General features: G+C 48.9%; 1 protein-coding gene across 1 annotated transcript; it reads left to right on the top strand.

The window, feature by feature from the left end:
- Window positions 1-225: 225 nt before the first annotated feature.
- Window positions 226-20,060, top strand: TM9SF4 (transmembrane 9 superfamily member 4). The gene is made up of 18 exons (XM_063349708.1): window positions 226-330; window positions 6,401-6,514; window positions 9,664-9,763; window positions 10,181-10,349; window positions 10,430-10,559; window positions 11,576-11,699; window positions 12,542-12,660; window positions 12,801-12,912; window positions 13,415-13,485; window positions 13,914-14,046; window positions 14,594-14,675; window positions 14,783-14,858; window positions 15,208-15,291; window positions 15,473-15,648; window positions 16,002-16,065; window positions 16,675-16,794; window positions 17,336-17,425; window positions 17,813-20,060. The coding sequence occupies exons 1-18, from the start codon at window positions 241-243 to the stop codon at window positions 17,960-17,962; spliced, it is 2,004 nt and encodes a 667-aa protein (XP_063205778.1). The 5' UTR covers window positions 226-240; the 3' UTR covers window positions 17,963-20,060.
- Window positions 20,061-20,371: the final 311 nt, after the last annotated feature.

The raw sequence follows: 20,371 nt of genomic DNA on the forward strand, positions 1-20,371 counted from the left end.
ACGTGGCGCCTTGGGCCTCAGCGCGAAGGCCGCTGCCCTCAGCAAAGATGGCGGCGCGGGCTGCCCCTTCCCCGGCCGGCTCTGCGAGGGGCCGGAGACCCGCTGGTGACTGGCCCAGCGGTCTCTGTCCCGCTCCGCCCGGCGGCAGGGCTGGGCTGGGCCCGGTCCCGGCGCCGCCCGCAGCAGTAGCGCGGAGCCCCACGCCCGGCCCGGCCCGGGCCCGCCGAGGCCGCTGTCGCCATGGCGATAAGCCCCGCAGCCAACCGCGCGCCACTTCCGCTGACGTCCGCCCCGACACGTGGATCCAAGATGGCGGCGTCGGCGGCGATGGTGAGTGCGGCGGCCCGAGCGGACGGCGGGGCCCGGCTCTGCTGCGGCTCCGCGTCCCGCCCGCCTCCTCCTCCGCCGCGGCCCGGCCCGGCCAATGCGGGCAGGCGGCGCGGCCCGGGGGCGGCCCCGGCGCGGGGGGCTGTGAGGGGGATCCGTGTCGGGCCTGCACCGCGCCGGGAGGGACGCACAGACCCCGCCGGGCCCCGCGCTGCCTCTCGCCCCGTCCCCGCGGAGTGCGCCGGGCCCTGGTTCCGCCTGGGGCCTTGTAGCCTCCCCGGGTGTGTCCCCGCGGCCCGGGCGGCGGGCGGCGGTGTCACCGGAGGAGGGCAGGGGCGAGCGGTGTCGCGGCAGAGCCGGTGCTCGGTGACCGCCGGGCCCCGCGCTCCCTCAGCAGCAAAACCGGCTCAGTTTCCACGATTCACGGCGTTGTGTGGGCTGGAGGGACGCGGGGCCGGGCCGGGGGTCTCTGCCGTGGTGTGAGCGGGGGCTGCTGGGGCTCTCGTCCATCCTCTTCCCCCCCGTGCGGTTCTCTCGAAGGGAAGCGTAGTCCCGAACCAGGTGCTTGCGCCAAGTCAAGAGGCTTTTCGCGTTGCGTGGGGTTGTCACAAGTGTTTGGCAGCATTTATCGACTTGGGGTGTGAGCAGCTGATTTACCCCCCTGGCATCTCTGTTATTGTTGCGTTATTCCCCGAGTCCTTGGATAGCGAAGGTGTTTCTGGTGGGAATGTGCTAAGGTAGATGATCATCGGTGCCACCTCACAGAGGAGAAGATGAGCTGCTGAGACGTTAAGTATCTGCCTGCAGTCTTGTAGTAGAAAAATGGATTTTCCTCCTTGCTTTCATCGAAGGATATTTCCTTGATAATGTGTCGTAAGAATAGCTGTATGAATAAATGATGTGTGCTGATACAAAGGTTGCTGTTGGCCAGGGTGTGGGATGTGAGGTGACTCATGTAGCATAAAGATTGGCAGAAACTGGAAAGGAGATTGGAGGAGCGGAGGTTTTAATTTATTTTGCTTTAAGCATCTTCATACTCTGCTGGCTTTCTCCCAGGCAGGGAGGAGGGAGTGTCTGAGCTGGCTTTGAGAGCTGAAGATGGTCCTACTGGGAATTTCCTTGTAGCCTCCTCTTTTATGAAAGGCAGAGAAGACTGCTAACAGCTCTCCTGGTGTCAAAGGAGCTCTCTGAAATCAATGTGAATGCAGCACTTGTCTCCTTTCGAAAAGCTTTCAGTGGCTCCTCCGAGTGCAAGGGTGAGCTGGGCAGACATGCAATAAAGATGAGCTTGTCCAAACAGTTGTCAAGAACATCTAACAAGGCAGCCCTCGAAAAAGGGGGGCAAGTGTCAGGCTGGCACCTCGGAGGGGGTGAAGAGCAGGTGCCGTCAGCACTGTGCGTGTCCTGTTAATGTGCCTGAGAGTCAAATAAAGTTACGTGTGGGAGAGAGCTTCAGTTTGTTCTGTTACATGTGGATTTTTTTCCTCCCACAAAGTAGTGGATCATGTTTTTCATTCCTTTCTGTCACCATATTAAAAAGTTTCGGTAAGTTAAACAGGATATCAGAGCTTTGTGAATCTGGATGGACAAATGGCTCTGCATAGTTTGTGTTTTCCCCGTTTTTCTTCAAAACTGTCTGTGAAAGTGAGAAGCTCTTGATTGTGGCTGTTTGATGTCCCTCTGTGGAAAAGAAATGAGATGTTGTCTATCATCTCATTTATGTGATAGCCATCGTTGTCACTTCCTACTTCCTTTTTGTCCCTTTGAGCAAGTACAATTTAGTGTTCTTAAGTTCATATGTGGATTATGGAATTGTAAGGCCTAAACCAGCCTTGATACGGTACCAGCCCTATTGAAATGCTTGCAGAATGCTTGAAATTGCTACTACTCAAAGGTTTCTTCAAGTTGTCAGTCTATAGAAAACGCTTGTCGGTAACCTGGGCAGGGATGTCCTGGATGCGAATGGCCCGGCTGTGGGCCCTCTGGGTTACGTTAGAGCATGTTGGCAGAGTGCCACAGGGAAAAGCTTCTTGTCAGCTTCCGTTTCCCCCTTCCCTTAAATAAATGTTGGAGTTCAGACTGGCAGTGGTAGCTTCGGGGACCGCGAGCTGTAGTAGAGCACACGCTTGTGCGTGGTAATGGCATAAAGGCACATTGTAGGGTCTCTTCACGCTTGGGCAGGCGGGGATTTAGCTAAGCGATTCCTCTGTTTGGCAGCGTGTTTTGTAAACCTTTTGTGAATTCGTAGAAAATGGCAATATTGTTTTTAAGTCTTTTTAAATCAGATAAATCAGAGAAACTGTGTCCTGGAATTGTTTGCAAATATCAAGTCTAGTGATAATTATCCAGAAGTACATTCTTGGAGAGGGTTTGTGTGCAAATACCTGTTCTCCTTGCTGTGCACAGGATGAAAAATACTGTATTAGAATCGCTGCAAGGAAGGTTTGAGTTAGTTTATTCTTACAGCTAAGTGCTTCATTCTAAAGTTATTTATGGGAATAGATTTTCAAAATCTTTCAAGAGAAATCCCACAGACTTCAGGATAGTTGCTGGTGCCTTTAGGGGACGGGTGTGCCAAGTTATGTGGCAATGGGGGGAGCGGCTGATGCCACTGCTCCGAGGGGTGGTTTTGTAGCTGTGGTTGCAGCAGTGCTGGCAGTGTCCTGCCTGCACCCTGCCAGGTGCTCCCGGGGTGACGCTCTCTGCCTGCTCTCGTGCCATGATTTCCCCAGGCTGCATTCTGCTGGTGCAAGAGAGAAATCTGAGTGTGACTTCTGCCAGGGTCCTGTGTGCAGAAGGAATATAGTGACATTTGAATTTGGGAGAGAGAGAGAGAAAGAGATTACTTCTGTCATTTATGTCATATCCCCCTAAGAAGGGGTCTTTTGCAAGCTTGTGTCTGCATGTACACATATAGTAAAATAATAAGGCTTAGTTATTCCAAATTATTTCTGTCTACACGCAGCTGGGTTTTTCTTGATCTGGAGTTGTGCATATTTGTTGTGCTACTTGTTGCTTCATTGTACGATTACCTGGCACCTCAGATGCAAGACTGACATGTGAGAGATTATTTTTGTGGATGTGTTTTAAGTGTAAATAATTGGTAAAGGCCGTGAAGGCAGTGTCTCCTGTCTGCTGGAAGTCTGTGCCTCGCCAGGGCTCTGTGACTGAACTAAAGCAGAGCTCCGTCCTGCAAATTTTGGCCTTGCGTAGGAGATAACTTAGCTTGCAGGCATGTCCCAAATGAGATGATTGCTTGGTCATGAGTTATGCAGATGTTTTGGCATGTATCTGTGTTGTCATTGCTAAGCTGCTGCCTTCATTTGGAGAAGGTGAAGCACATCTGTCAATACGAAAGCAAAGATCCTGATAAGGAAGGCTGTTGGCTTCAGCCTGCACGTGCTCTGCCAGGCGTGAGCTGCCGGGATAGAAACCCGCGCTGGGCATTTCCTTCAAATTTCACTTCCAAAGCTCCCCCAACTTGTTGCATAGCAGTGTTCCCATTTTTTGCTACCAAATGTCTTTTCCTGGCAAGGCTTTCCATAGTCCCCCCCTTGTCTTTTCTGTTGCCTGGTGCTGCCTGAGTCATCGTCATCTGTATGCAAAGAGCCTGATTTCTGCCAAAGGTGTCATCAAAAATTTCATCTTCTACGTGCTTGCATGTCTCCTGAGCTCCTTCCGAAGTTCTGTCCTTATCTTTTCATCTTGCAAGCTCTTCAGGGCAAGGACGGCAGCGGTGTGGTTTTGGTTTTTATTAAGCAATACTGTGCTGTGTATGTCTGGCACTTCAGTGACAAATGAAGCGGGATAATTGCTACAGGTCGCTGGCTGCTGTAGAGCGTGATGTAGGCCAAGAGTGCTCTTTCCTTCCAGTGCTTCACCTGCCTGAGACACCTTTTCCTACTTGGTTGGAGAGTTACAGAGCACTCTGACAGGATCGGAGAAGACAAAATCTAGTGAAGCACAGAAAACAAGCCACACATTGTTTCAAGGTAGATCAGTATTGAAGTCCAAGCGATTTTAAAAAGAGTACTTCCCAGGCTTTTTGCCTGTTGTAACTGTATTGAGCTGTGCTTAGAATAGATCTGAAAATCTCCCTTGTAAGCAAAAAAGATGTATCTAATAATTTAGTATTAACACATTTTATGTAGGTGCCTAGCACTTGCATCTTAAATACATTTTAGATTTTTTAAAAACGCCAATATTTATGACTTTTTTTTTTTTTTCATCCTGCTCAGTGCCAGTAATTCTGGATGCTCTATTGGCCCTCACTGGTGTCTGGGCCAAATGTACCTTACTAGCCTCAGAATAAGGCAAAAGGAAGGCGATGAAGAGGAAGGGGGTGTGAGGGCAATGAACACAGATTCTCTCTCTCTCTCTCTCTCTCTCTCTTTTTTTTTTTTTTTTTTTTTTTTTTTTCCTCCCCGTTCCTGACCTGATGCAGGATCCCTGTGATGGAGCTGCTTTTTGTCCACACCTGGCTTGTTAAGATGAAGCTGTTGAATGTTTACTCTGGCGTTGTGGGCATGCTGACTGTGATCCAGCGCCGTGCTGAGAAAGGTGCTGCGGCTGTAGCAGCGTAGCAGCCTGCCCCTTCCAGCCAGGAGCGGTGCTGTTGGCAGTGCCGGTCCCCTGGGGTCTGTGTCTGTGCCCAGAGCTCCTGCCAGCCGCTCTCTGGGTCGTGGCTCCCAGCTCCCCTCCACCTTCCCTGTGGATCGCTGACGACAGGGAGCAGCCATGCTGGGGCTGGACATTTGGGATGGGCTCTACTGGTGGCTGCTGGGAGCCTGAAGCTTGGCGTGCTTTCTCCTCGTGTTTAATTCCCAGACGATGTTAACGGGAGGGAGGGTAGTACAGAACCCCGCTCCCTGCTGACCCAGAGCAGGCACCAGGCGGGTGGTGGCTCATTCCAGTCCAAGCCCATCTCACTCGGTGAGAATGTTCCCTCTTTCCTTTCCCTTCTATATTTGTCTCCCTGCCCCTGATTGCAGAGCTCCTGCGTGTAGGTGGATGGACAGTAGGTCACAGAGACCGATTCTGCCTGCCCTGCTGAGGACATGCAGAAGGCAGCAATTGGGTTTATTATTGCTGCTTCATTAGCTCAAGTTGTCCCAGACTGGACTCCATTTTTTTTTCTGTGGTTTTCCAACTGTGCCGTACGCACAGGGAGTTTAGGAGAATGGGCTGAAGCTAGGAATACAATGAGATTACACCAGAGTTGATATTCTAATCCAGCCAAGCTGCTGCTGTCTAATAACTCTTTAAAGCTCAATTTTCCTTTCACCCCTGCTCGTGCTCGAGCTGGGCTGGATTACCTGAGGTAACGGTAGGGACTGAGGAAGCAGCAAAGTCCGTTAAAGGGTTTGCTGCTGCTGCTGGCGTGTGGGGTCTGGTTTGTGTTGGAGTCCCTGTGGAATTGATTGAACCTTCCAGCCCGACCTGTCTCCCTGCTCCCTGAAGAAGGGGTGAACACTTTTTTGCCATGTTACTGAGCTGTTTTGTGGCCAGGAGGGGTGAGGAAAGAAGAGTGGAATAGGAGGGAGCGGTGATGTGACCATCCCTTTGGGTACAGCGAGTGGTTAGTTTTGTGTCAGACCTTACCCTACACTAATTACTCCACCGCAGGTAGCGGCGTGTGAGCATCAGTCCATAAGTGGCTACAGGGTAACGCCTGATGGGCAGAGTTGACAGAAATCCAGTGCCAAGGCTACAGCCCTCTTCTCTAATAATCCATGGTGTTTTCTAACATATAGGTGTGGATGGGTGGGAGTAGAAAAGTCAGATGGCAGCCCGCTAGATGAAGCATGTTACAGATAAGTGCATTTTTCTTGTGGCTGAACAAAGCCAATGTTTTCCTAATTGCAGATGAAGAGTCAGAGACACGTGGAGTGGAAAGTGACTTGATGAGAGTCACAAAACAAAGTTAAGAATAGCTTTGTGAATTTAATTTGTGTTTAATCACCTGGCTGTGCAGCCTTTCTAATGTCTGGGATGAACACTTTCAGTGGTGTTGTCCATCTCTGATGTTGTTGATATGTTTCTGTTGTATTAATGTTCCTTCTCCTTTTTGCAGGAAAGGCTAAGATATATGCTGCTCTTGCTCTTGTTTCTGCACGGTGCAGACTCTTTCTATGTACCTGGTGTGGCTCCTATCAACTTCCACCGCAATGATCCTGTAGAAATAAAGGTAGGATGAACTTGGATGGAGTTGTTAGTCGGTTTGTTTTGGGTTTTCTTGTGGTTTGTTTTTTTTCTGTCTTTATATTATAGCAGCTAATTGGGACTAGAAAGTCAAATTGGGGGATCCTGTTGCTAAAATTTTGGGGGCAGATATTTTCTCTTTTTCACAACATTCGTGTAGGGTGTTGGGGATGAGCAGCCCTCGAGTGGTCACTGTCGTCACCTTACCCTGCGGTTCCCAGCATGATTCTCTTTCTTGCTTCTGCTATCTTCTACCAGATTCCTTCTGCAGTTGCACCAAAGTCCTCAAGATGTTGCTCTGTTTGGGAGAAGATCCCTCTTTCTCAATTGAAGTGAATTTAATGAGACATTTTTCTCCAGCATTATACTGACTCTCAAAGTGCTTATAGAGGGTGAGCCTTTAGAATCACAGAATCATAGAATCATTTAGGTTGGAAAAGACCCTTGGGATCATCGAGTCCAACTATCAACTCCACTCTACAAAGTTCTTCCTTACACCATATCCCCCAACACCACATCTAAACGACTCTGAAACACATTCAGGGATGGTGACTCCACCATCTCCCTGGGCAGCCTATTCCAGTGTCTGACCACTCTTTCTGGGAAGAATTTTTTCCTAATGTCCAGCCTAAACCTACCCTGTTGCAGCTTGAAGCCATTCCTTCTTGTTCTATCGCTAATGACCTGTGAGAAGAGACCAGCACCAACCTCTCTACAATGTCCTTTCAAGTAGTTGTAGAGAGTGATGAGGTCTCCCCTCAGCCTCCTCTTCCTCAAACTAAACAGTCCCAGCTCCTTCAGTTGCTCCTCATAAGATTTCTTCTCTAGGCCCTTCACCAGCTTCGTTGCCCTCCTCTGCACTCGCTCCTGCACCTCGAGATCTCTCTCATATTGAGGTGCCCAGAACTGGACACAATACTCAAGGTGTGGCTTCACCAGTGCTGAGTACAGGGGGACAATCACCTCCCTACTTCTGCTGGTCACACTGTTTCTAATACAAGCCAGGATGCCATTGGCTTTCTTGGCCACCTGGGCACACTGCTAGCTCATGTTCAGCCACTTGTCAATTAGAACCCCCAGGTCCTTTTCTGCCAGGCAGCTCTCCAGCCACACTTCCCCAAGCCTGTAGCGATGCGTGGGGTTGTTGTGGCCCAAATGCAGGACCCGGCACTTGGCCTTGTTGAAGCTCATACCGTTAGCGTTGGCCCATCGGTCCAATCTATCCAAGTCTCTCTGTAGAGCCTCCCTGTCCTCATGTAGGTCAACACTCCCACTTAGCTTCATGTCATCTGCAAACTTGCTGATGATACACTCTATGTCCTTATCAAGGTCATCAATAAAGATGTTAAACAGAAATGCTCCCAACACCAAGCCCTGAGGGACACCACTTGTGACCGGCCGCCAGCTGGATTTAACTCCATTGGGCACCACTCTTTGGGACCGCCCATCCAGCCAGTGCTTGATCCAGCAGATCGTATGCTCATCCAGGCCATGAGCCGCCAGTTTTTCCATGAGAATTCTATGGGGGACAACGTCAAATGCTTTTTGAAAGTCTAGGTAGACAATGTCCGCAGCCGTTCCCTCATCCAATAATCGGGTCATCTTGTCATAGAAGGAAATCAGGTTCGTCAGGCAGGATCTGCCTTTCATAAACCCATGCTGACTAGGCCTGATCCCCTGCTTGTCCATTATATGAGTTGTAATGGCACTCAAGATGATCTGCTCCATGACCTTCCCTGCTACCAAGGTCAGACTGACAGGCCTATAGTTTCCCGGATCCTCCTTTCTGCCTTTTTTTGTAGATGGGCGCTACATTTGCTACCCTCTAGTCCATTGGGACCTCACCAGTTAGCCATGACTTCAGGTAGATAAGGTGGTAGCTGAATGGTAGAATAAAGAAGTGGTTTGAATCAGACCTTTTCAATTTTCTTTTCTACCCAGTTTGCTCATGTTGTGTCTTCAAGTCAAGTGAAATCTATGGTAAGCCCTTTCCAGGTTCAGGCGTTTGTCCTTGAGTGTTGCAGATCTTACAACCCAGGCTTGCTGAAGAGCTGTTCCTGCGCAGTATTGCTGGTAGTGAATGATGGAACTGCTTCACCCGTACAGGAGGAAGCCAGGCTTTGTTTCCAGACATCAGCAATTTATAGCTCATTTCATTTATTTTTCTAAAGCTGTGGCCTCTGTCTCAGCAAAACCCATCACCCTTGGGGATGCTGAGGTTTGCTGCTCCCATTCGAAGCACAACACAACTCGCTCCCTGGCCACAGGCTGCCAGACGTAGGCTATTTTTAAGCAAATGAGACTTGCCTGTGGCTACAGTAAGCTTCCCAGAAGAAGGGAGTATTGGAATGGCTGTTCTCAAAGGGATTTTATGAGCCAAATGCTTCCTCAAGTGATAAGGCAAGTCAGCGTGTTTGCCAGTGCTCTTCCAATAAATGAGCTTGGCTGCGTTACAAAACACTTCTGTTTTTTGGAGCAGCTCTGGCCTTGACTCTCGCGGTATGTCTCTGCACTTCCCTCGTGCCATGTGATTTGTGGGAACTCTCCAGAAATCTTTGGGTTTTGTCACCATCTGATGTGGGAAGACATCACCACCGTTGTCTTCCCAATCTGATGGCTCTCTGGCTTTCCTTATAGGGAAAAAAAATTGCTGAACTCTTCGTATCACTAGAGGCCAGACCTCTAGGTCCAGTGTGACATGGTTTTTTTATTTATTTTTTTTTTAGGAAATAACTGCAGTCTTGTATGAAATGTGACTCTTGAATCTCTTTTGAGTTCTTTGTTGTTTCTTAGGACTCCGCTGAGTCATAAATTTGTGAAACCAATCCACCATGCTTCTTTCTCCAAGTGCTTCTCTTGGAGACTTTCTCCAAGTGCTTCTCTTTGTGTATGAATTGCTACTAAATCGTAGCGTTGAGAATGTACAGCTGGGAGTTGTGTAAAAGGAAAGAAAGCTGGAGCTCTCCCAGGAACATCTGTCTCCTTTTTTCATTTTTTTAAAATTTATTTATTTAACAGCTTCCAAAAGTGAGCTTTATGGGAGGTGTCTTGAAGTAAGCTTCAGCATCTGGCTGATGCCGAGTCGATAGGAAACCGAGTTCTTTCATGGGGATAATCCTTCCGTTTTTCCTCCAGGCTGTGAAGCTCACCAGCTCGCGAACCCAGCTACCGTATGAGTACTACTCGTTGCCCTTCTGCCAGCCCACCAAGATAACGTACAAGGCTGAGAATCTCGGTATGTATCTGTTGAACAGCATGTTCCCCAGCGGTAAGTGGGCTGCCATTTATGAGCTGCCTGAGGGTATGTTTACAGGAGTAAAAGCAATTGCAAATGTCATCTCTAATAAACTGTTTGTGGAGAGCCTGCTTCCTCTAATTTATTATATGCTGGCCGTTTGCAAACTAGGATGTCCGTATATCGGAAAGAGGAAATGCCTTTCCTGAAGGAGGGCATGTAACCTGCTTCATAAGTAGTGCTTGATGCTTCCACAAAATAGCTAAACTCTCCTTCAGTCCTAACCTTCCATCTGTGGTGGCAAAGGAGACTTGCTGACATCATTCCAGCTGCACAGTACGCTGCCAACCCAGTGGTGGGATGAGTGGCAAGAAGCCTGGCAGTCTTCAACCCTGCCCTTATTTTCCTGTTTTCCAGGTGAGGTTCTTCGGGGGGACCGAATTGTAAATACACCTTTCCAGGTTTCCATGAACGTGGAGAAGAAATGTGAAGTTCTGTGCAACCTTCCCAATAAGCCAGTTACTCTGACAGTGGAGGAGAGCAAGCTGATCGCCGAGCGCATCAGGGAAGATTACTATGTCCATCTGTGAGTCATCTCAAGCATGAGTTTGTGTCGGTGGGGATTCTGTGTTGTGGACAAATTTGATCTGAAATCTATGTTTTCAGCATTGCTGATAACCTCCCTGTGGCAACACGGCTGGAGTTTTATTCCAATCGTGAGGAAGAGGAGAAGAAGAAGGAGAAGGATGTGCAGTTCGAGCACGGATACAGGCTCGGGTTTATGGACGGTAACAAGGTAGAGAATCCAGATGCTGAGGGGTGCCTGGAGGAGATCTGGGTGTCTGTCAGAGGGTGTTAAAAGTCAACCAGAGAGTATCAGAATTGGGAATGCCCCCAAAAGGTTTTATAAAGAGTGGAAATGAGAGAACTGTCCCTTATTGAAAGAAGGAGGTGGGTGCTGGACTACTGGTACAATTGCCAGGAGTCCTAGCTTTGACTCGCTGTATAACGTTGGACAAGCTCGTGCAGTGGTTTCCCCTCAGCAGATCAAAGGCAGCGTACCCCAAAGGCTAGCTAATCTTTGACAGTCTTGGAGTATCTTATGTCAAAAAAACCCAAAATAATTCAGGTGTTTATCGGATGAAAATCTGCTTAAGTTTGCAAATGGGAACTTAGCACGTGTATTCCTGCAGATATTTTCAACGATTCTGTGCCCTAAGGTTATCTGTTTGACTTAACAGATGCATCTGTTTATCATACTCCAGTGTTCAGTTGCACACGCAGCTCTGAACGCTTGAGCCCAAGTTCTTGTGGGTGAATGAACCTGGTGCGGCAGCTTGGGGACACTGTACTTTGGTCATGTAATAGGTGATGTAAGAGCCTTTTGAAAGAGCAAGCTTAGGACAGCTGTAGGTCCCCACAGAGTCTGCGTAATGTATGTCTGCCTGGTAGAAAAAGGAAGGAAACTCGGGGCTGTAGCTACTGAGGTCTTTCCAGTCTAAATTTGGTGATTCTGGTGCCGCTGAATGTGTGGTTGAGATGTGAGATATAATGATATTTTCCAGGCCAGAAATAGACTGAAACATTGTCCTGGATGCCTGGAGTGGTTGAGGTGTTACCTTTTCCACATCTCTGTTCTCTCCTCTTGTTCTTTTAGCTTTGGAAGGTGTTAGCCTGATCTTGCTGTGTAGCACAATGCATCTGGGAACAGTTGGACTCTAGTTTTCTACACTGAAGCTGCTTTTTGCTGCTAAACTTTGCCTGTTCCTCCCTTGGGTTGCTAACATTTTATTTAATGTCAATCTGTTTTAGTTCTACCTGCACAACCACCTCTCCTTCATCCTTTACTACCACAGAGAGGATGTAGAAGAGAACCAGGAGCCCACCTACAGGGTTGTGCGCTTTGAAGTGATTCCCCAAAGTATTAAACTAGAAGGTGAGAGACTCTTAGGGAGGGGAGCAAAGGAGAAGAATCTCTGTAGGGCCAAGAGTTGAATGCCACTTGTGTATCAGGGTGCCAGTTGTTGCTTCTGTTATGGTCTCCAGGCAGAGAAATGAGGGAGTCTGAATTGTAAGAACAATAAACCCCTTTGTTGTTAAGAAAGTTCCAAAAATAGAGAGATATCCTTGAAGTGCCATCCATGGAAAATTAATTCATATAAAAAGATTGGAGTTTGGGGGTTAGGGGTTGGGTTTTTTTGTACTGTGTCATCTAGCATGAAGCATGCACGGCATCTAGCTCTTATTGTGGCCCAGATGTCCCCCACTGGGATACTACGTGCTAGTCCGGAGACCCACAGAATGTTTGGAACTGTTTTAGGGGGACTGAATGTTATAAATAATGGATAGGGGGAAAACACTCTTACCTCAGTGAGCCCAACACGACACAGGTCATGTCTTGAAGGGAAGTTGCTCATCGTGTGTATCGTCCCGTGCAACTCTCCTGGCAACAGCAGGCTGCGACGGAGAGGTCTTGTTTCTCAGCATATCATGTGGAATAGAGGATTTGTTCATGATCTAGATCCTTGGCTTCAGAGCCTCTGGCTTTTATCCTTCCAGCCTTATGCATAGCTTTGCCTAAAGTTTGTTAACGGTGCTCCACTTCTGATGGGGAGAATAGTTTTGCAAGCTGCAAAGCAGGTGAGAAAGGAATGAATGCTTCCCCTGCTGTAATTGCAGCCCAGTGCCTCAGGGGTACTTGGGGCCAGGGTGATCAGTGGGAGAGGTGGTGCCTCGAGGGAAGGGCTGACATAGCGTGTCCCATGTTTTCCCTTACAGACCTGAAGGCTGATGAGAAGAGTATGTGCACCCTGCCTGAAGCTACAGGCTCTGCCCCTCAGGAAATAGATCCCTCTAAAGAGAACCAGTTGCTCTTCACCTACTCTGTCCACTGGGAGGTGAGGGATTAATGGGAAGCTGGCTGGCAGCTGGCTACCCCTGGCTGGCTGGCAGTTGGTGCTCCAAGTGTCTGTCACAGAGGTGTTGTGGAAGACATTGGGAGTGTGCTGGTGTGAGAAGAACTTTACTGTTCTTTCAGGAAAGTGACATTAAATGGGCTTCCCGCTGGGACACCTACCTGACCATGAGTGACGTCCAGATTCATTGGTTTTCTATCATTAACTCGGTTGTGGTAGTCTTTTTCCTTTCAGGTGAGTGAGATGTGTGGGGTGAAGAAGGCTTTACCATTAATCTGCAGGGAACTTTCTTTAAGACTCAGCTGCCGATGGCTTGGGGAGGATATGGCCACATCTGAACCTGATCAGAAGGGGCAGGAAACAAACATTAGCACACAAAATCTCCTGGTTCAGGCAGTGCCCCATGGGGTCAGACGGTTACCCACTTCTGCTCTCTGACTGGGGTGGTTGAGGGAATAGAACGTGGTTAACGCACATCTTGGATGTCCGTATTTAAGGGGGAAACAAAAACCACAGGAAAGCCACGGTGCCCTGTTCCTGCCAGAATACTGCCTTCCCTGCTCCCTGGGGTTTTGTTTTTGTCTTTGCTGAAGGCTGTGGGAGATGGCTGATGACTCAAGGCCTCCTCTCCTAGCCAGAACTGTGTGTTGGTGGGAGCCGTGTAGTTGCACAGCGTTAAGAGCAGCACAGCTGTGTAGGAGCCTCTGAGCTAAACTCAGTTTGTGCTTGTTTTCAGGTATTCTCAGCATGATCATCATCCGGACTCTCCGGAAGGACATTGCCAACTACAACAAGGAAGATGACATTGTATGTGCTTGTTCTTGGGGCTGGGACAGAGAGAGAGGGAGGCACAGATGAGGAGGGATCTAGTCTGAAGACTTGGATGTGTTGTCTCTTTCCTTGCCCCTGTTTTGCTTCGAGCTCTGAAGATGGGAGAGGCAGTTCTGTCACGTGCTGTCACAGCACCTTTGGCTCTCTGTACAATGGCAAATTACCAGTTCAGATGTCTTCAGACCTAAGTAATGACTGAAAACAGTTCCATAAATGTGTGCCCTGGCACTGGGCAGTTCAGGTCTGAACTGTTTTAAGCCCCAGAGTAAAGAAGTTTGACTGGAGTGATAAAGTTCTGCAGAACTGGATACAGGGAAATCAGTTGCTTAGGTTGGCTGTGGTAGGATGTTCATTTCCATCATTAGACTGTATCTAAATGCCTTCTTTTCCTGTTGTTGCTACAGGAAGATACTATGGAGGAATCTGGTTGGAAACTTGTGCATGGAGATGTCTTCAGGCCTCCACAGTATCCGATGATCCTCAGCTCTCTCCTGGGTTCTGGAATTCAGCTCTTCTGTATGATCCTGATTGTCATCTGTAAGTGGCACATGTTGCATGGGGTGGCTGTAACGAGAAGAGGAACGATGCTCAAGGTCATTTGTAGCTCCCATTGACTTCGACCTATGCTCACCTGAGCTTGAGTGAAGTCATGTACGGATGCTTCCTGTTGTGGGGCTGATCAAGGCAATAGGCCTCTGCTCAGCATTTCTGAGTTTCTAGGCAGCATTTCCCATCTGAAGGCATCTTTTTGTGTTTATATTGCCTGTTATCAAGATATGAGCCCTGAGTGATAGTGGGCTGAGAGACTTTCGCACACGTGTGCCTTGCCTTCTGAGCTGCACCTGCTCAACTCTGGGGAAAATGAAGCTAAAGCATGGTCTGTAGCTTGAGATCAAAGCTGTGGCTTCCTCTCTCTGGCCAGCGCTGGAGGCTGTGGATGCGTTATGCTTTGAAGGAAAAGAGGTCTGTGCAGAAGGCAGAGATTCCAGGCAGCTGTGGTCTGCACATGGGACAGGCCCCTGTTCTCCAGAGGCTGGCTAGCACACGTACATCAGAGCTGCTGTGCTTTGTCCTTTTTTCCCAGTTGTTGCTATGCTGGGGATGCTGTCGCCTTCTAGCCGGGGTGCGTTGATGACTACCGCCTGCTTTCTCTTCATGTTCATGGGGTAGGTGTCTCCACTGCTTCCCACAGCAGTGCTGTCCTGCCTGCCCTTCCTCTCCCTCTCCACAACAATGAAAACTAATTTCTTTGTCTCTGCTTGTTTCTGTCAAGGGTTTTTGGTGGATTCTTTGCTGGCCGCTTATACCGGACTCTGAAAGGACATCGATGGAAGAAGGGAGCCTTCTGTGTGAGTCTTGTGGTGTTTGTGCTGTTAATCCAGCTTTGCTCATGGCAAGAGACGTGGATAAGCTCCACACGTATTTGTGGGTAGCTGGACAAAGCCTGGCTGTACTGCGGAGATTTGGTGTGGATTTTGAGTCCTTGTAGCTTTATATGAAAGGGCAAACACCAGAGCACGTACTAAAGCAAGAGGATTGTCTGAGATCCTCCCCCCGGCCCATCCCTGCTGTGTGTTAGTGCTGCAGCAAAAGGGATGTTTCCCCGACATGTGCTTCGCCCCAGCAATAGACTTGTTAAAGAGAAACATCTCGTTGATTCGTCACTTGTTTTCTCTTAACCGGTGTTTGCTCTTGCAGACAGCTACCCTGTATCCGGGTGTCGTCTTTGGTATCTGCTTTGTCCTGAACTGTTTCATCTGGGGGAAACACTCCTCTGGAGCGGTAGGTACCACCTTCATCCTGGAGCCTGCTGGATGGGAGGAGGGTGACTGGGCTGTCAGGGACTTGCTGAGTCTCACGGTATCCTTCTAAACGTGGGTGTCAATGCAGTGATTGACTGGAGAGTTGGTCTGGCCAGTGACTTCAGTCTCTCTCACTTTTGTGACTCCTGGTGTGATTCCAGGTGCCTTTCCCTACCATGGTGGCCTTGCTCTGCATGTGGTTTGGGATCTCCTTGCCCTTGGTCTACCTCGGTTACTACTTCGGATTTCGCAAACAGCCGTATGACAATCCTGTGCGGACAAATCAGATTCCCAGGCAGATCCCGGAGCAGAGGTGGTATATGAATAAATTTGTTGGGTAAGTGATGAGTGTCCAAGAAATATGGTGAGTTAAGCCCCCTCCCCTCAGCTTCCTTGGGTTGCTGAACATCACCTTCTGCTGGTCTGCGGACAGACAGATGGCAGGTGTGTTTCCTTGAGTAATGCGGTATCAGAGGCAATCCTGACAATTTGGATGTGGTATGACTGGCGCTTATAAAAGTGATACGTGCTCAGCAATGGGAGCAGCTGTGCCATTTAGCGTGTGAAATTTAATCTAGTAATCTGGAACTATAGAGATTTTGCTGGGAGCACTCTGTGTGCTTACAGGGGACTTTTAATCGCCAGACAGTTATATTGTGTTGCTTATGATTTTTCTTTCTCGCTCTACAGGATTCTGATGGCTGGTATTCTGCCTTTTGGAGCTATGTTCATTGAACTGTTCTTCATTTTCAGTGTAAGCGTTTAACCCACTTTGCTCCTGAATAGGATTCCTCTCGTGCCAAAGCTTTTGAAAGGGAGAGCGCTTCCACCGGAGCAGTCTGCTGCTCCTGTACTTACTGAAGGGGCTAGCAGGTTCCCTCCAGGCCGTTCAATATTGTTTTCAGAGAGAGCTGGGCTGTGGGTCTCTTCAGACTGTTGTCTTGTCTTGCTGTAGACACCTGGAGATGTCTATGGGATGCTTCTTGGTGATTTGAAAGATGGCGGTAAAGATGAAAGCTTACTGTAACGTTATGCCAAGGGGGGGTTCTGATCTTAAGACATTCACTGAGCCATTCCAGCTGCTGCCCATTTTTCACCTTCTATGGGTGGGGAGGAATTTGCCGTTCTGTTGCTAGGGAGATGGAAGGGAATGAACAAGGTACCTCAGAGCTGTCTCTGGGCACCTTTTTGCAACCTGATTCCTCTGAAGCAGCATTGTGAAATGCATTAGTTCTGCAGTTTCAGCTATATGAGGCTGAGGGACTCCTCGTTTTCCCTTGGGTTAGCAGCTAGAAGTTAGTCTCACGTTGACTGACTGATCCCAATAGCACAGAAACAAATTTCTGCTGTGTCTTTGTTTCAGGCAATCTGGGAGAACCAGTTCTATTACCTCTTCGGCTTTCTCTTCCTGGTGTTTATAATCCTGGTGGTATCATGCTCCCAAATCAGCATTGTCATGGTGTACTTCCAGCTTTGTGCTGAGGTGAGATTTCCATGTTTGTAGTTTCGTAAGCTCAGGGGACTTGCTCCTGGAAAAGCACAGGTCACGTTATTGCGGCAGCTCAGCAGAAATCTAGTGTGGCCCAGCTTCACAAGCGTGATTGTTCTTAACACCTCTTGACTTCAAGGAGAATTGAAGCTACTTGATTATCTGCTGGGCTGGGAAGTGTCGTTTTGTACCAAAAATTATGCTGAGAGCCAGGGTATTTCCAGCTGACGTGTCCTCCCAGAGAAACTTATTTCATTCCATCCACATCCAAAATGAAATGCAGGGCCAGAGGCTGAGCCGTGTTCCTCGGTAGCAGGTGCTGTGATACTGAGCCAGCTTTGCTTCGCTGTCAGCTTTTCATCCTCTTTGTTTGGAAACACTTCTGTGACAAAATAGTTCCCCAGCCCCAAACTGTGGTTTTCCTTTGAAGGAAAGTGGGTGGTGTTCTACCTGTCCCAGAAAGGTCACAGCTTCCCTGAGACAGTGACACAGGAGAAGGAAGCCTGTGGGATAATGAGGCTTTTTACCCTGTCAGGATTACCGCTGGTGGTGGAGGACCTTCTTGGTGTCTGGAGGATCTGCCTTCTATGTGCTGATCTATGCCATCTTCTACTTTGTGAACAAGGTATTGTTATTCCTCTTGTATGAAAGTGCCACCTTTCCAGAGGAGATGGTTGGATTTAGGAAAGGAAATGGTGGGACTGCCTGGTCCTAGTCTGTCCCTGTGCCAGCCCAAGGCAGCTCGCCAGCCAGTGGTGCAAACGGTCCTTCCAGAGGGAAGAGGAGGTTGTAAGTTCCCGAGGCCCCTGCCCATATTACCTGTGTGCAATGGTGTTCCCTAACCCCGTCCTCAAAGGGGATCTCTTTTCAGCTGGAGAAAAACGAGTCGAGCGGAGGGTTTCTTCCCTTTGTCAAATGCCACCTTGTAGAGGGCACTGGCTGGTTTGGGGAGCCAACTCTTGTTACCGCTGTACTTGATTTTGCTTGTTTTTTCCCTCTTCTTCTGTTTTAGCTGGATATTGTTGAGTTCATTCCCTCCTTACTATACTTCGGCTACACCGCCCTCATGGTCTTGTCCTTCTGGCTCCTCACTGGCACCATTGGCTTCTATGCAGCCTACATGTTTGTCCGGAAGATCTATGCTGCAGTGAAAATAGACTGAAGATACACAGACCCAGCAGCAAGTAGACACCTCTGAATGCGTGTCCTCCTGGGAGTGAAGGGGACATCTTCTCCCAACTCTTTTAAGGAATCAAAATCCAGTGGGAGAGTGACAAAAGAAATAAATAACTCCTCGTTTTGGAATGTAACTTTGGCACAGTGTACATGGATTCTGGGCTACTTCTGGGGGGAAAAGGGGTCTGTAGATACCTTACATTTTAACTTTATTATCCTGTTCCATATTTGAGGGAGTTTTTTAGCAGAGAAATATCCCTCTGTATAAGTAAACCCCCTTTTTGCTAATTCATCCCTTTTTTTTTTTTTTATGTTGATGACGAACGGATTTGAGACAGCAGTGGAAACACTTGTGAAAATGTTTTCTTCCAGCCCTTAGGGTGCTCTAGGATTCAGGGAGACTCTTCAGACAAATATCAGACTGGGTTTCTTTCCTGCCTTCATGTCTACACGGAAGAGGGAGCTTGACTGTGGCAAAATAAAGGGAGCCTAAAGGCTTGCCCAGCATGAGCCTGGCGTGCTCTGACCACGAAAGTCCTGGCTTCGGCTTGTTTACAATTTGATGGAGGTGCCATTCGGAGCCTGGGAAGTGCAATTTCACCCTGAGAGAGCTTGAGAACTGCAACCCTCGGCATCGCTTCTCCCTCCCTCCGGCCTTGGACAGCACAGGCCGCTTTGGATGCCTCCACTGGAAGGGCTGCGGGAGGGTGGGATTTCCTCTCTTTCGGAAGGTGCAGCCAGCTGCAGCAGGATGTGCCGTTCTGGTGGAAGTGGCGACTGTGCTGGTGCTAGAATATATGACTGGAAGGATACGCGAGGTAACTACAAGAGTTTGTTCTGCCGATAGCTCTGCTCCAGCTGCGTGAGGAAATGAGGCAGGCTTCCTTCCCGGGAACCCACACCGGGATTGCGCAGAGCCCTGCAGAGAGAAGGCTGCGACGCCGCTGCTTTAGTGCCAAGAAATCGGATGCAGTATTGGGCCTCGGCTTCCGTGAGGCGTGTGCGGGTCGCGCAGAAGGGGCTGGGGACAGAGGGAGTGACCCCGAGGAGTTCTCCCATTGCCAGGAGCGGGCTGTCTCACTGCCCGCCTTGTGCTCCAGCTGTTCTTGCTGCTCTCTTCTCCTCCTCTTAGATTCTCTACCTCCAGGGAACAGAAGCATACACCCCATAGCTGTATTTTGTTCTTCTACACAGAACGGTCCAAGCCCTCTGGGATAGCCGATGTGGGCTCTTCCGCAGTGGGCTGCTCTTCTGCAGCGGGCTCCTCTTTGTCCGTGGCTTGATCCCTTAATCGGTCCATGGGAATTTTTTTTAGAAGGTTAAAGTTTTTTTTGTTTTGGTCACTTCAATGATGTTTACTAGTAAAAAGGTTCCACATTACAGTGAAGGCTCCCTCTGTCCCCAGACTAGCTGGATTCAGTCAGGGCTACAGGGGAGAGGGTGGGGTTGGTTTTTTTTTGTGAGATCTGTGAAAATTTTGGTTTTTGCTTCTTGCTGTAGGAAGCAGTGAGGTCTCCAAATGACCAACTGCCACAGGGGACACTGTTCCAACCCAGGAGTGTCCAAAGCCCTCCCTGTCACCAGCACTGATGTGCACCCCGGAGGGCTTTGGGGGGTTTTTAACCCCAGTTGCTGTAAGAGTTTCCACCAGGTCCACGCAAGGACCTGTGTCTCTTACGGACGGCCTTGCCCCCCGCGGGGAGCTGGCTTCCCAGGCGGCTGGACTCCTCGGCACCGAGCCTTTCCAGCCTTGCCTAACAGCTCCTTCAGCCGCCCGTCATGCCAAAGTCTAATCAGCCAGGAATCAAGGATGGAAAAAGGGAGCAGGAGATGCGCAAGCCAACTGTGCTGTGGAGTCCTGCGTCAGTTCTGATTTGAGATCCCTCTCTGAGATTTTGGTTGACTTTTTTTTTTTTTCTTTTAATTTTTTTTTTCCTCTCTCCTGCCCCTGCCCCAGTGGAGAGGCTCAGCCAGCATTGATTTCTCCCCCTTCCCCGAAGTGTTTTCCCTGTATTCTTTGTAATTTTTAATTAATGTATGTATTCTTTGTGTCCTATTGTAAATAAATCTGCCATTGTCCTGTTGTCCTGCTCTCCTGGGTTCTCCTAAGCCACCTCTTGGGATTTTTTTTTCGTAACACTTAGCTTGTTTGACATCTGTGTGATCTTTGACGTGTGGCCTCAGTCAGAAGCACAGCTTGGAATACGCTGCGGTTTTCTTTATAGTATTTTTCTCCTGAGCAGTAAGTTTCTCTCAGTGTGGCATGTCCTGTGTACTGCCATATATTGTCATTAAAATGCCACCAAAATGCCATCCAGGGCATTTGGATCTGTTTCTCTCTGCTGCTCTCGTGTGCCGCGTGGTAAGCCCACTTAAGTGACTCATCTCTTGCCTG

Source organism: Chroicocephalus ridibundus, chromosome 12, assembly GCF_963924245.1.
Source record: "Chroicocephalus ridibundus chromosome 12, bChrRid1.1, whole genome shotgun sequence".
Taxonomy (NCBI): Eukaryota; Metazoa; Chordata; class Aves; order Charadriiformes; family Laridae; genus Chroicocephalus; species Chroicocephalus ridibundus.

Bases quoted from the DNA above. Each gene is read 5' to 3' on its own strand.
- TM9SF4 (XM_063349708.1), top strand. From the start codon at position 241: ATGGCGATAAGCCCCGCAGCCAACCGCGCGCCACTTCCGCTGACGTCC. The intron at 10,560-11,575 runs GTAGAGAATCCA...AATCTGTTTTAG, and splicing joins GGTTTATGGACGGTAACAAG to TTCTACCTGCACAACCACCT. The intron at 14,859-15,207 runs GTGAGTCTTGTG...TTGCTCTTGCAG, and splicing joins GGAAGAAGGGAGCCTTCTGT to ACAGCTACCCTGTATCCGGG.